General features: G+C 61.7%; 1 protein-coding gene across 4 annotated transcripts in view; it reads right to left on the reverse strand.

Annotated features, from left to right (window-relative positions):
- Nucleotides 1-13,576, reverse strand: part of BEGAIN (brain enriched guanylate kinase associated) — a 43,930-nt gene extending 30,354 nt beyond the window's left edge. For 2 of the 4 annotated variants that reach the window (XM_030883366.2, XM_030883365.2), the window contains exon 1: nucleotides 13,492-13,572. In XM_030883366.2, coding sequence (XP_030739226.2) covers nucleotides 13,492-13,533 — 42 coding nt within the window. In that variant the 5' untranslated portion in view covers nucleotides 13,534-13,572. Of the gene's footprint in view, nucleotides 1-12,529; nucleotides 12,622-13,491 lie in introns of those variants that run through there. The other 2 variants (XM_060295295.1, XM_060295294.1) reach the window with 2 other exon arrangements.
- Between the last annotated feature and the right edge of the window lie 594 nt (nucleotides 13,577-14,170).

The raw sequence follows: 14,170 nt of genomic DNA on the forward strand, positions 1-14,170 counted from the left end.
CCATACTCACAGCCCCACGCCTATTCCTGCGACACACCTGTGACATTGTCACTGTCTGTCCTAGACTCTCCTCTTGTCTCTTCTAGGTGGTCCAGCCCAGTGGCCATCTTTATTTCACACAAGCCTCACACAAGCCCCACTTGTTGGCTAAACCGGACCACACCATGCATCCCTGCCTCAGCCCACCTGCTACGTCTTCCTCCATGCCTTTGCTGGCTGGCCCCTGCCGCCCCGAATGCTCACCCTCCTTCACCCCGAGCCATATTCTGAGCTCCCTGCCGACCACCACGGCCCCACCACCTCCCTCCTTTCCCTATTCCCTGAGAGACTCTGAGCTTCCCGAGGGCCAGAGACAGGCCCCTCCACCCTTAGTTGCCTGCTGTACAGCCAGCGCAGCCTTTGGCCGTTAAGGAAATCAATCCTGTTTAATCCCCATCGTGACTTGCGAGGTGGGTCTTACAACCCCCATTTTACAGATGCAAAAACAGAGGCTCCAAGACGCAAACCCCTGCAGGTTGGGTGCAGAAGCGTGGAGGGTTGGGGCAGCTTCCCGAGCGGCCATCCTCCCGGTGGCACCTGGGCACGTGACTGATGCACACAGTAGGTGCTCCCAAGGGCAATGGAGGGAGGCGACTCTGCGTCACAAGTCAAGCCTCAACGAGGGGTCGGTAAATACTGACTGGGCCCGGCCTAACCCTCTGACCACACCCCCACCACCTGCCCTTCACTTGGCACACATTGGTCACACTGGCCACTTTGCTGGTCCCAAGCTCACCCAGCTCACTCCTGCCTCAGGGCCTTTGCACTTCCTTCCCTCTGCCTGGATCTTTCCTTCTCTGACTACCCACCTAAAGTAGCTCCTCTCTCCCACCAAATGATTTCTCATCACGCCCTGTCCCTTTGGACGCATCCTCCGTGTCCATTTGCCTGCCCTCGCCCCTGCACCTGCACTACAAGAGACATCCCCGAGAGCAGGGCCCCTCTGCTTCAGCCACGGTGTCTCCATCACTAGGGCCTGTTGCAGAGGCCTCTGATGAGCCGTTGGTGACGCCTGAATGAATGCGATCGCTCTTAATCCCCAGCCAGTGGCATCTGCTCTCCACCTCGAGCAGCCTCTGGTCTGCTCTCACGGTCCCTGTCACTCACCCGTCGTCCCATCCCCTCCCCCAACCCACCCCCACGTTGGGGGCACCTGAGCCCGCTTGGTACCCAGCACACACACCTGCACAGAGCCCCGCCCAGGGAGCCCCTCTGCTGATGGGGGTCGGTCCCACACTGGCCCCCGCGAGCAGGTGTGTGAACCCTCTACTGGACCATCTGGCCCGGGTGTGTTGCTGCCTTTCCCACCCAAATCTTGTGATGCCTGGAAACTGTCGCGCGAAGGAAAGCGGGTCCAGGTCAGGGAGGGGTCTGCTGGGTGCTGAGGCCTCCCCTCTGCCTCCGACTCACCCTGTGACCCTGGGCGAGTCCCTGCCCTCCCTCAGGGCCTGTGATGGGTCCCCTGGGCCCTCCTTAGATCTACTCTGAGCTCCAGCTTCCTTGGTTTCTTCCTGACCCTGTTCTCTCACCCTCTTCTCAAGGGGAGGAAACGAGCCGAAGAGTACAGAGGGCAGAGATGGGGGGGACCAAATCCCAGATGTGGCCCAGGCAGCGGCCACCCACCTCCCACTGACGGAGACTTGGGCTTCCTATGCAGCTATGTGAACTTGGGCAAAACCCTCAACCTCTCCGAGCTCAATCCCTCATCTAGGGAGGATGGAAGGTCTTCAAAGGACGTTGTGAGTGACACGGTGGCCACGCATGCGTATGGGCCTGTCTTGGGGATAGGGCTGGTGAAGGGCTGCAGCCACACCCGAGCCAGACTTCAGACGTCATCACTCAGGGTGGACCCTCTTCTCAGAGGTTTTACATCACTCCTTGCCTTCTTGCATTCACTCAACAAACATTCACCGTGTGCCCTGTTCTAGGGGACTCAGCAGTGAACAGACTAAACTAGAGGACCTTCTCTGCTCTCACGGTGCTGAGATTCCCACAGCGGGGAGGCTCGGGGCATCAGTGCAGTGCCCGTCCTGCCCTGAGTTCAGGAAGCGTCCGGTCACCAGTGGGGAGCAGAGGTTGAGTTGGGGGCCCCTTGGGCTGCTGTGCGGAGGACGCACTGAGGGGTGAGGGCAGGGCCCAAGGAGTCCAGCTGCAGGCACCTATACAAATCCAGTGGGGACCAGGGTGGAGGCGGGAGAGGCACTCAGATGCCCTGACAGACTAGAGAAGGGGGTGGAAGGAAGAATCGCCAAAGATGAGGCCATGGGTTTTGGCCTGAGCAGCTTGAAGGGGGCTGGGGAGAAGCTCAGGGTTCGGGTCCAGACATCCCAGCAGGGATACGGACAAGAGGGTGGGGACTGGGGTTTGGAGTTCAGAGGAGGGTCCAGGAGATGTGAATCTGGGAGTGGCCAGCATGGAGACAGCAATTAGGCTCAGAAACTGGATGAGGTCGCCAAGGGAGTGAGCGTAGATGGGGAAGAGGAGGGGCTCTGCCAGGCGAGGGTTCAGAGAGGGGGAGGGGCAGGCGGGGAGGTAGGAGGGGAGAGGCGGTGTCACAGACTGTGTCATGGGTGAGAAGCCAGCCTCGGGTCCCTCAGCATCCCCCGCAAGGCTCGCTGCGCTGGGCACACAGTGGGTCATCCCGATACCTTAGTCGGAATACCAAGGTGAGCACACGTGGATGGGAAAGGGGCGAGCGCTGGCCCAAGGTCACTCAGCAAGTTGGGGACTTGAACCCATGCCTTGGCTTGGGGCTGTCCCCAGATGGGGCCAAGAACGTCCTTCCCCTGGGGATTCTGGAGGACCTTGCTGCGGGCTGAGAGGTGCCTCGTCCCATGCCCCCGGCCGGGCCCCAAGCTCCTCTGCGTGGCCTGGGCGGGGCCTCAGCTCCCCAGCCGTGCGCCGGTGCAGACGGACCAGGCCCGCGGCAGCAAACTGGCCCGCCGAGCTAAATCGGGCCCGCCCGCATGTTGTATTTGGCCTGCGAGAGGGTTTTAATTTTTTTTTTTAAACGTTTGAGCCAACATTTAAAAATTGGGAGAGTTTACATTTTAAAATCCGTATTTTTGGCTTCTACTGAAATTTTGGAAGATCTGGCAACTCCGGCCCACATTCCCACATGGCAACAGTTGGGGAGCAGGGAAGCAGCTGCCCCCTCCAGAAGCACCTTGGGGGTCCCCCACCGGGGAGAGGCGCCATCACACCTTACGCTGGCCCTACAGACGGGGAGCCTGAGGCCCAGAGGGTGGAGGGGGCTCGCTCGTGAGGTCTCACGGTGGGAAAGCCCCTCAGGCCGGATCCAAACACAGCCCTGGGGAGTTCCAGGCCTGGCGTCTGGGTCTTGTCACAACATCACTAAGGCCACTTCAGGGTCGCCAGCCCGCCTCTCCTTCCTTGACCCCGGCCTGTGCTTTCTGCTCTCTTCCGCCCGTTTTGTTCTCAGGAAACACTGGCTTCAGTCATTCACACTGTAGTACGAGTGAGCCTTGGTACCAGGTCTGTGACAGTGACGGCTGGAGGCCCCGGAGACCTTCCACAGTGGCTTCTTGTTTGCTGGACAGTGAAGGGGCGGACCAGAGTCCCCCACGACCGTGCCGCCAGGCGGGGCAGAGGCCTTCCCCCACCCTTGCCTGCTCTGCCACTTCCTCCCTGAACTGGCTGACGGCGCGGCTCCAGGCACTGTCCTCCAGAAAGGGCTTTCAGACTGCTGCCTGGAGCCCGGGGTCTCCCTACCTTCCCGGAGCCCCACCTTCACCCTGGGAACTGTTCCGAGGACACAAGCCTGTCCAGGCTAGGTAGAGGGACCGTCATCATCACCTTCACGGCCACCATCGTCCCAGGGACGGGATTCCTGTCGTGCGCCAGGCGCCTCCACTGGCCACACACACGAAGACACTGGGGGATGCGGCTTGTCCGGGTTCCCTGAGCTGGGGCACAGCCCAGCCAGGACCCTGCCGGGCCCTGCTCGCTGAGCCTCAGTTCCTGGTCTGAGAAATGGGCCAGATCCTAGTATCTCTCTCACTGGCCTGTTTGGAGTATTCGGCGCGAGGCCGGAGCTGACCACATATGACGCTGGGCTGGGCTGGGCTGGGCTGGGGGCTGATGGCCCCCTCCCGCTTCAAGGAGCCAACACCAGCTCCTTGGGAAGGACATGCTGGCCGGGACCCAGGACAGAGCCCTGCCCCCCAGCACCTGCTGCAGGACCCCGACAGGTCCCCGAGGCCCTGTGCTGCCTTCAGACAGAATCTTCCAGAGGCCTGAGCATCACGGGGCTCCCCCGGACCCAGTGGTCCCTGGAATGAGGTCTGCATGGTGTGCAGAGCCTAGAGCGGAGGGTGGGGAGGTCCCGGATGGCCAGGCCCGCGTGGAGGAGGCCGGGGACACGATCCTTACTGGGTGCCTGCTGGATGCTTTCCCCGTGACAAGGTGAAAGAAAACTCGTGACCATGACCGCTTTTCCACAGCCGGGGAAACCGAGGCCCCGAGTGGGTGGGCAACCTGCCCAGGTCCTTGAGCTGGGTCCCCCTGAGCTGAGAACTCCCCGGCTGCACTTGGCCCAGCAGACCCCAGAGGAAGGGCTGGTGGTCTTCAAATACCCAGCGCTCCCCTCCAGCCACGCTGCTCCCTGGCTCTCCCTGGAGAAAGGCAGGTCAGGTCATTGGAGGCAAGTGACGCGGAGAAGCGTAGGTGCAGAGGGGGAGGTGAGACGGCCTGTGTCCAGCCCCGGCTCCTCCCGTGACCTCCCCTCGCCTGTCGCCTCCCAGTGCGCAGTAGTTCTGCAGCACAAGGATGACACCGACCCGCTGGGGGTGCACAGGGATGGAGAGTTAGAACAACTCTGGTAAGCACTAGGCAAGCATCAGCTCTCTGCTACCGCCCAGGATTTTATTTTTAAAAGAACCCCTCCGTGCAGGGTGGCCATTCCGGGAGAGGCCGGGACGAGATCTCCACCACCTGGCCCTGCAGCCCCACCTCGAGCCTGTGGCCAGGACAAGGCCCTCAACAGCCCATAAGGACCCGCCCTGGTCCCTGGGGACACAGGTGGTTTGGGAGACGAAGGCTAGCAGCGAGGTGGGGTGCCGTCATCCTGACACCTGCACGACCCGATCCCCCAGGACGGCCGAGCAGGTCTCACCGAGTCCTTCTTCCCACCTGTCTGAGGCTGAAGTGTGTGTGTGTGGGGGGTGATGATGTGCTACTTAGATTCGAAGACCTCAGTCCAAGCCCAGACTCCCCAGGGGCCCCGGGGCAACTCAGAGCCTCAGTTTTCCAACTCCATAAAATGGGCAGCTAGGAAGGACGTGGACCCACCCGTCTGCCTGACAGGACTGTGACATCCGACCTCACGTGGACGTGTCTGAGGTTCAAAACTTCAAAAGAATCATCATATAAAATCCCGTGGTGAAACACCAAGGTCTCTGCCACTGGGGGTGTGATATTATTGTTATCATTGTTTACTCATGCGTACTCCGGAAATAGCCTGCCTGCCCCAAAGCCAGAAATTTCATCCTAGAGCTGCATTCTTCGGGTGCTTAAGGTCTTTCCCGTTACAGTGATTATGAAAGAGGGGTGATGAGGGAACTCGGAGGGGGTCAGCCAGAACTTGTGAGGAAATGGCCCATCAAGGAGAAGGGAAGGGGCCCCAGCAGACCTCTGTCCAGCTGCCCCCTAGGGGATGGGCGAGGGCTGAGACTCACCGGGCTTGGAGGCTTCTGGGGGGAAGCAGCTGGGCCTCCATGCTTGCCGCCGCCCACGCGAGTCTCCGTGGCCCGGCCCGGCCCCCCTCTGCTTGCAGCCTCCGGGGCCACCTCCGAGGACAGCTGGGGGCTCAGGGCCAGGGTCTTCTCTGGGGCTGCAGATCCTGCGAGGGGCTCCCGGGCCAGGCCTGGGTCTTCCTCGCCTGGGGAGAGCTCCGGGCTGCGGCCTCTGGGGCCCCGGAAGGCCTCCAGGGTCCCGGGGTCCAGAACACGCACGGCGACCTCATCCAGGAATCTGGAGAAGGGCAGCCTGGCCTCCTGTCGGCGGCTCAGCCGGGCGAGAGGGCCGGTGGCAGCCCTGCTGCCAGTGCCCAGGGGCTCCGGGATGGACAGCAAGCCAGGTGATGCATTTGTCTCCTCCTGGCCAGGCTGTTTCAGCCAGCTGGGGTGAGATGGTGGGCCCTTGGGGTTCTGACCTGAGCTGGGGCTCAGTCTGCAGCTTTGAAGGTCCTCTCTGCAGACCTCCTTCCTGGGGGCTTCAGCCCTAGGCTCCACAAGGGAGCCGTGGCCATCCTGTCTGCGGCTGCCGGGGTCAGAGCCCCGTGCCTGGAAGCCGGCCCCTGAGAGCATCCTCCTTGGGCAGTCCAAGGCCAAGCCTCTCCAAGTACCTCACTGACACCTACTTCTCTCCTCCCACGTGGCTGGGACCCCTTTGCCCTCTGTGGGGGGCGGCGGCAGGGCCACCCGTCCCTCACTGGCCAGAGTGATCAGCTGAACGCTCGCCCCCATCGATCCAGAGAGCACGTGGCAGGGGGCCTCCCGCCCCCTAAATTGATTCTCAGTAAATAGGAGCTGGACTCCAGGGCTTAGAAAGTGCTAGAGAAGGGAAGGTCATGTCCTGGGCTCTTCATCTGCCTGGGGAGGCAGCCTGCACTGAATGAGCACCTGCTGTGTGCCGGGGGGCGGGGGGAAGCCCTGGGCTGGGCCTCACACCCTGCACTCCCCACGTCTCCTCATCTCTGCCAGGTGTGGGGTTGGGTGCAGGGACATGGGTGAATATGGGGCCTGAAGGAGGGGAAATTAGAACCGCAACCATCTGGCAGAATGGGAGGGTGTGGTGGAGACTGCTGGCTGCCCACTGTCCTCCCACTCTTCCTTAGTGAAGAACCCTCCTTTTATTCTGGGAGGCAAGATACCCAACTAAAAGACTGCATTTCCCAGGCTCCTCTGCAGCCAGGGGTAGCCAATGAGATATAAACAGAAATTACTGGGTGTGACTGCTCCTTAAAAGGGATCAGAAAGCTTGGCTGTGCCCTTTTTGCTCCCACTCCCAAACCCTCCTGCTTCTTATCTAAAACATGGAAGTGATGGTCGGAGCTACTGCAGCTGTTTCGCACTGCGAGGCAAACTTGAGGCGGAAGCCATATATAAAGGCTGGAGGAACAGAAAGACAAAAAAGAACCTGGGTTCCTGATGACCACTGAGTCATCACACTAGCCCTGGACCACCTGCCTCTGGCACTGCCTTAACTTGACAGAAATAACCCCCTGTCTTATTTAAGCCATGGTTATTTCCAGTCCCTGTTACTAGCAGCTGTGTGCAATTCCTCACTGATACACAGGGGATAAGGTTAGGAACCATGGTTGACAGCGCTACGAGGCAAGAGCCTTTGGCACATGGGGGCCCAGGGTGCAGTTAGATGGGGAGTGAGGTGGGGAAGAATACCCCAGAGAAGGGCCAGAGCCCTTGCTCCTTTGCGTGAAGGGAGACACACAGATCCCTGGCATCTCAGGAAGCCAGGGGTCCACGCAGAACTCCTGGGATGCAGCTGCATGAGTCAAAGGAAGGCTCGCTAGGGGGCGGCAGCCCCAGGCTCTTGGCCATGATCCCCAGCCCTGGCTTCTGGTGCTGCTTGGAGGATGGTCTAGGCTCTCTTTGGCACTGCCTGCTCACGGCTGTGTACCTGGGGCCTCTGCCCATGTGGCAGTGCCGAGGTGCCTCACATCAAGTGCTGGGGACCCTTCTTTCTGAGCTCGGCTGGACACCTCTCTGGACGCCTCACAGCACCTGTGACTAAATGTCTGAAGAGCTTCATGAGCTCACCTGCCCACGACAGGGATGGAAGCTGCCTGGACCTGCCCTCTCCCTCTCCCTCTCCCCCTTTCCCCCACTGTACCCCTAGCCGTCAGGCCCTGACTATTCAGCCTTTCTCACACCTGGCCACCTCCCTCCATCCTCAGCATCACCTTGCTGGTCCCAGGTGCCGCCATGTTTCATCCGAACACCTATAATCACCCCTCCCTGGGGTCCCTGACCCCAGCTTGGTCCACCCCACAAACGAGCCAGTGTGAACTTTTAAAATCACAGACCAGATAACCAGACAACATCACACATTCATACGCCCTGCAAGGCCCCAGTGTCTTTTCTACCCTCCCCCACAGACCACTCCAGGAACTTCCGGCTAGTTCCTGGATGTGCCAAGCTCTCTCTGGCCTCAGGGCCTTTGCACTTGCTGTTCCCTCTCATCACTAACTCCCAGCTAACTTTCAGGGCCCCAGTTCAATAGCCTGTCACCTTCCTGGCCCCAGTTCAACAGCCTGTCCCCAGGCTATTGAACTGGGGCCCTGAAAGTACATGATGCTAGCATGTACCCATTCACACCTGGTCTGATCTGGACTAGCCCCAGATCAGATCAGGCACCTCTGCAGCAGCCTCTCATAACCCCTGCTCTTCTTAACATGACCCCTACCTGTAATCGACATTGCAATTATTTGTTTATTATCTGTATCCCCCTAGAATGTAAGCTCTACTCTACCCCAGCTCCCTGCACAGGGCCAGGCACATAGGGGGCACTCAACAAGTAGTTCTCGAATGAATGAGTAAGTGAAGGCACCCCAGGTCCGACTCTCTCTTCACAGGCATCCCCAGCCTGGTGTGGGCCTCCTCTGGGCTGGGCACTGGGCAGGAGAACGTGGGGAGTCAGGGGTCTCAGGCTCTTTGGAAGGCCACAGTGCTCCCAGCCACTGCTGCAGGCCCTGGAAGGCCACCCCTTTACGCATGGACACCCCCCTCCCCCGCAGCAGTCATCCAGCCCTGCTCCATTACTAGTGGGAACTGAACTTGGAGGCCGGCAGGTCCAAGGTCAAATCTACCTCCAACACCCCAACTGATCCTGGGCAAGTCACGTCCCCTCCTCATTGCCACGTGGGGACACAGCAGTACACCGCCCCGGGCAGTGATGTAGTGAGAGTGCAGAGAGCGCGCTGGGTGTCTTCAGCACAGAGCCTGGCATCTCGTGGGACCTCAGAACCCATCAGCCCAGGGCTCTAAGTTGGCCATTCCCCTACTATGTGCGGTCACAGGAATGTGCTGGGGGCCCTGGCCAGCCGGTCCTCTGAGCCTCTCCCAGAGTTGCTGGCTGTATCAGACAAGTTCCTGTTGTCATAACAACCCCCTGGCTGTCCGCCGCCTGGGCCCGAGGCCCCGGAGGATGCTGTCGGCTGCCACGGCTCGCAGCCTGGGCCTGCTCACCTCTTAGCAGCCCGGGCTGCCTCTCCTGAAAGGGCTTCCGGCTCCCCTGCCTCTTGACTCATCTGCTCCAGCCCCGCTTCCTGAGCCCCTACTGTGTGCCAAGCTCCACACCATCGCCCAGATCCTCACCCAGTCCTGTGAGGGGGGACAGCCGTGAACTGTCTTATGCTTAAAGGAGCAGCCTCTCACGGGGGGCAGGTGACTTGTCTGAGGTCACGTGGCTTGGAGGCGGCAGACCCAGGATGGGACCCCCAGAGGTCAGGCACTCATGCCCTGTTTCACTCCTGGACCCCCTCAGTCCCTCCTCTACCACCCAGACCCACCCTGCTCCCAAGGATGGGAAGCTGGTGTCTGTGAGCTCCGAGGGAGGAGGGACCCAGCTCCTGGTTGCCTCCTGGGGCTGGAACAGGAAAACCCGGCCACAGGGCACTGGTGGGACCCTGCAGCGGGGGCTGGGGGGTGGGGAGGGCAGGCTGAGCATTCGCTAAGAGCTCCAAACATCACCTCACTTATTCTCACGGCACCCCCCAAACTGGGCCGTGCTACCCTATTTTATGGAGGAGGGCACGGGCTTCGGGGGCTGAATGGTAAACAGCCATGGCCTGCCACAGGCCAGGGACTGCAGCCAACACCCACAGAGCGCAGTCACCTTCCAAGCCTCCCTCAAGCCAGCGCAGAAGTTCCTATTACCATCCCCCGCTTTCATAGATGAGGACTTTCCGGGTCTGAGGATTTGCACTCTTTTCATCACCCTGCCTCTGCTTCTGGTTATTTCTGTGCTGGCCTCAGAACCCTCGAGGGCGGCCACAGCCCCAGCATTCATGCTCTGTGCCGTCATTCCTGCACTCTGAATTTGGCCCCGGCCTTTGTTCCTCAGAAGGGGGCTGCACTTGAGCCATCCAGACCTTCCAGAAAGTCTCCCGGGACAAGGAGCTCCATGCAGGAGTCCCCGCTGGTCACCTGTCTTTACAGAAGGCTATACTGCGGCTTCATCGTTCCCTGAGCATGTCTTCCAGCATAACTGGAGAGGCCTCATGGCCCCCTGCCCTCTCCCCAGCTCTGCAGCCTCCCTGCTATGGGATCACGGAACGGGAGGGACGGGGGGTTACATGAAAAGAGGCTCCACCCATCCATCCCCGTAACCATTCATCTGCTAGCACGTACCCATTCACTCCTCAGTGCGTCCTTCCGTGCCTGTACCTGCCATCCGCCTCCCATTCACCCATGTATCCATCCTTGTCATTTGTATCTTGTATCCACACATCCATCTGTCCATCCACGGTTGCATACCTCCACTGACGTGTGTCTATTCGTGCACTGATCCACCCTCAAGCATGTCTCCATCCACTCTTCCTGTACCCATCCATTCACCCATCCGTTCTTACATCCATCCCCTTATGGACATTATTCAAGTCCCCATCCATCCAGCCCGGCATCCACGTGTTGCTGCAGTGGCAGCCTCCAGGCGCATGGCCTTTGGGGGCTGGAGCCACTGCTGCGTCCCCTTCCTGGCTGGGGGCGGGGGGACAGTGAAGGTCCCCGTCACTCTCCTAACACCTGCCACACTAGTCAAGGTCCATGTCTCCTGGCGGTAGACTGAGATCTTGAAAGGTGAGGTCTGTATCAGAGTCACCTAAGTGGTCCCAATGAAAGGGGCAGAGGGGTACATGGGGAGAGTGCGCTAGGGGGATGGAGAATTCCTTCATTTATTTGCTCACTCAGCCATTCATTCCTGTAATATTGAACCAACAGAGACAGCTCTGGTCAGCTCTTCCCACCACCAGCTACCATCGAGGGCCTGCTCTCGGGTCACGGAAGCCACTCCTCTGACCGAGAGAGGTGTTGTGCCTCAGACAGTGAGCCCCAGAGGGGGCAGGGCCTTGCTCAAGGTCACACAGCAGAGGAGGAACTGGAACCCGCGACTCCAGACTCCTATCCAGGCCTCTCCTCCAGGCTAGTGACCTGCTCTGCGGCAGGAGGGGGAACCCGGAGGGGACCCTGGGGGTGATTCTAGGCCAACACAGTGAGCCTGGGGTCACCCTTGGATTTGTCTCCAGAGATCTTTACCTGCTGTGAGGGGAGGAGACACACACACACACACACACACACATGCCGACCCATGGCCATGCCCTTGACCTCCACACTCCAGCTGGACTGACCCTCCTCTGATCCTCGCACGCCCCCCTCTCACCCCCAGGCCTTGACTCAGGCTGTGCTTCTCAGGCTCCTCCACCCCTCCCCTGTTCAACTCCTACTCACTCCTGGGCTTCACGAGCCTCCTGGGATTTGGGAAATTGTGAACCATCTCCAACCAAGCCCTGGATCCACGGACTGCCCTCCTCCCCTCTCATTCATTCATTCTTAACCATCCTTAAGTGCCTACAGGAGTAGGGGTGCTACTTCAAAGTGTTGCCGGGGAGACGATGCGTGAAGATGTTTATACCGGGCCTGGCACGTAGTAGGTGCTCAGTAAGTGGCAGCTACCTGGGGCCAGACCCTGTACCCAAGGGTCTTTGAGAGAGGATGGGGTATCGATCACCTTCCAGACTGCTTTGACTCACTTCCGCTCCCTGACCCGGAAACGACCCACTCCCCACGCCCGGCGCATGGAAAGCCAGACCCACACCACTGAGGCTCTAGGCACCCCTAGCCCTGCCCACTCAGCATCCCAGGTGCGAACAGCTCCAAGTTCTGAGGATAAGAGGAACTCGAGCGCAGGAATCTATAAATATGAGACAATAGCTCGGGAGGGTCCCTCTGCAGCAGCGCAGCCTCCCCTCGCCCGGCGCCAGCGCTTAGCAGCCGGGAAGAAGCCGCATCTGCCACTGTGCCTGCTTTTCTGTGCCGGCCTGATTATAGTGAGACTTGGGGAAATTAAGGGTTTTCGGGGACGCTGCCAGGGCCCAGGCTGCTGCCTTCCCGCCCTGTGCGTCACAGATGCCAGCGGAGCCGCCTCCATGGGCCACTTGCCCCAGCCGGCAGGGCCGCACCCGGCATGGCTGGGACGGCACACCACAGTGTATAAGGGGCTTTCTTCCACAGTCCTCCCTGGCCCTGGGAGTGCAGAGGGCTCTGCTGCAGGCAGTGGGCAGGGGAACTGGGGCCCGGTGAAGGGCAAGGACCTGTCCCCGGCCCCAAAGATCTAGGGCACTGGGGCCTCCATAGGAGCCAGGCCCATGGAGACCCTGTCCTGCTGGCCTGGGGCCCCAAGGCCTTGACCCCTGGGCAGCTTTCGGTCTGCACAGCCCAGGTCTGTGGCTGACCTTGGCCATCCAGGGCTCCTCCTTTGTAGGCACAGCTCATTCTGCCACCCCCGCTCACTCCTGGGTGCCTACTCTGCTCCCATCCTGCTGGTCCAGGAGGCTCCAGGATGTCGCCCACGCTGTTCCTGCCCCAAAGGAACCACACTGGGGATGGGGTGGGGCCCAGACAAGGAAGGAAACACCTCTAAACCAGGCAGGAAGCGGAAACGCTAGGGCAGCAATTCCCATCCAACAGGGCTGGGGTTCAGGGAGGGAGGAAGCTCCAGTGGAGCGGCCCTGGGCGAGCCCTCCCCTCCCTGAGCCTCAGCGGCTTCGCTTCTTACTGAGGAGAAGGGGAACACCTGCCCCGCAGGTGCCGAATGAGACCACCGAGGGGGTCTGGGGCCGGCGCAAGCCCACGCGCTGCAAACGCTCAGTGAACCAGCCCCTGGTCCAGCCTCCTTCCGGCTCCTCGACCTCTCCCAGGCGGTCGGCCTCACCGAGCCCTGACCCCGGGCAGGAGGGGGCCTGCCTGCACCGCGGCCACCCGCCGGGCACAGCGGAGGGTCCCAGATCCCTAGGCCCCGCCCTGCCCCCCTCCCCCGTCCCCCCCTCCCTTTCGCCGCAGGGACGCACGTGTTGGGGGGCGAAGACCCGGCAACTCGGGCCCAGGTGCTGAGGCCGGCCGCGTGGGGGGCAGGGCAGCGCGCTGAGGCCGAGTCCCCGCCCCGCCCCGCCCCGCAAGCGCGCCCCGCGAGTGCTCCCCGCGGCCGGGCAAGCGTTCCTGTTGGGGCCCCGGCGCACCGGCACCGGAGGGAGCGCCGCGGGCGGGGGAGACGACGCTGGACCGTCGCCCCCCTAGCGGGAGGGGGCACGCGGGCCGCCTCCGGCGCCGCGCGGAGACCGCCCTGCCGCGTGGGTGGTGCCCGCCCCGCCTCCGCGCCCGTGCCCGCGCCCTGCCCTCCCGGCTCGCAGGTACTCACCGCCCGGCGGAGCCGGCCCGGCCGCCGGCCACCCGTCCACATGGCCCCGGGGCAGCCACGCCGCTCGCCGCCGCGCTCGGGTCCCGCCGCTGCCGCCGCCCCCGGCCCGCGCCCTCCCCGCCGAGGCCGAGCGCGCCCGGAGCCGGCGCGGCCGGGGCTCCCCCACCCCGCCCGGCTTCCCGCAGGGAGCGCCCGCCCCCCGCCCCCAGCCCGGCTCCTCGCCAGCCCCGGCCCCGCGCAGCCGCGGCTGATTCAGCGGCTCCCCCCGCAGCGCCCTGGTGGGGCGCGCTCGGGGGCCGCGGGGCCGGACTGGGGGCGCGGGGCGCCACGTGCGCACGGGAACCGGGGAGGGAATGGCGGCGGGGCAGGGAATGAATGAACCTGCGTGAGCATGAATGGCAGAGCGCGTGAATGAATGAGTGCGGAGTGTGCGGGAGGAACGAATGAATGAGGAATGAATGCACAGGCCGAGCTTTGAGGGAGAGAGTGAATGAGCCCTTGAAGGCGGGAACCCTCAGTACTCACCTGTCTAACCCATTCACACATTCACTCAATCCATCCCTCAACATTTATTGAACACCTCCTGTATACCAGCCCTGCTCTAGGCCCTGGGGATACTCCGCCTCCTGGAGCTCACGCTTCCCAGATTTAGAAAATTCAGGGCGAAGGGCTCGACCCG

The sequence above is a fragment of the Globicephala melas genome, chromosome 2 (genome assembly GCF_963455315.2).
Source record: "Globicephala melas chromosome 2, mGloMel1.2, whole genome shotgun sequence".
Taxonomy (NCBI): Eukaryota; Metazoa; Chordata; class Mammalia; order Artiodactyla; family Delphinidae; genus Globicephala; species Globicephala melas.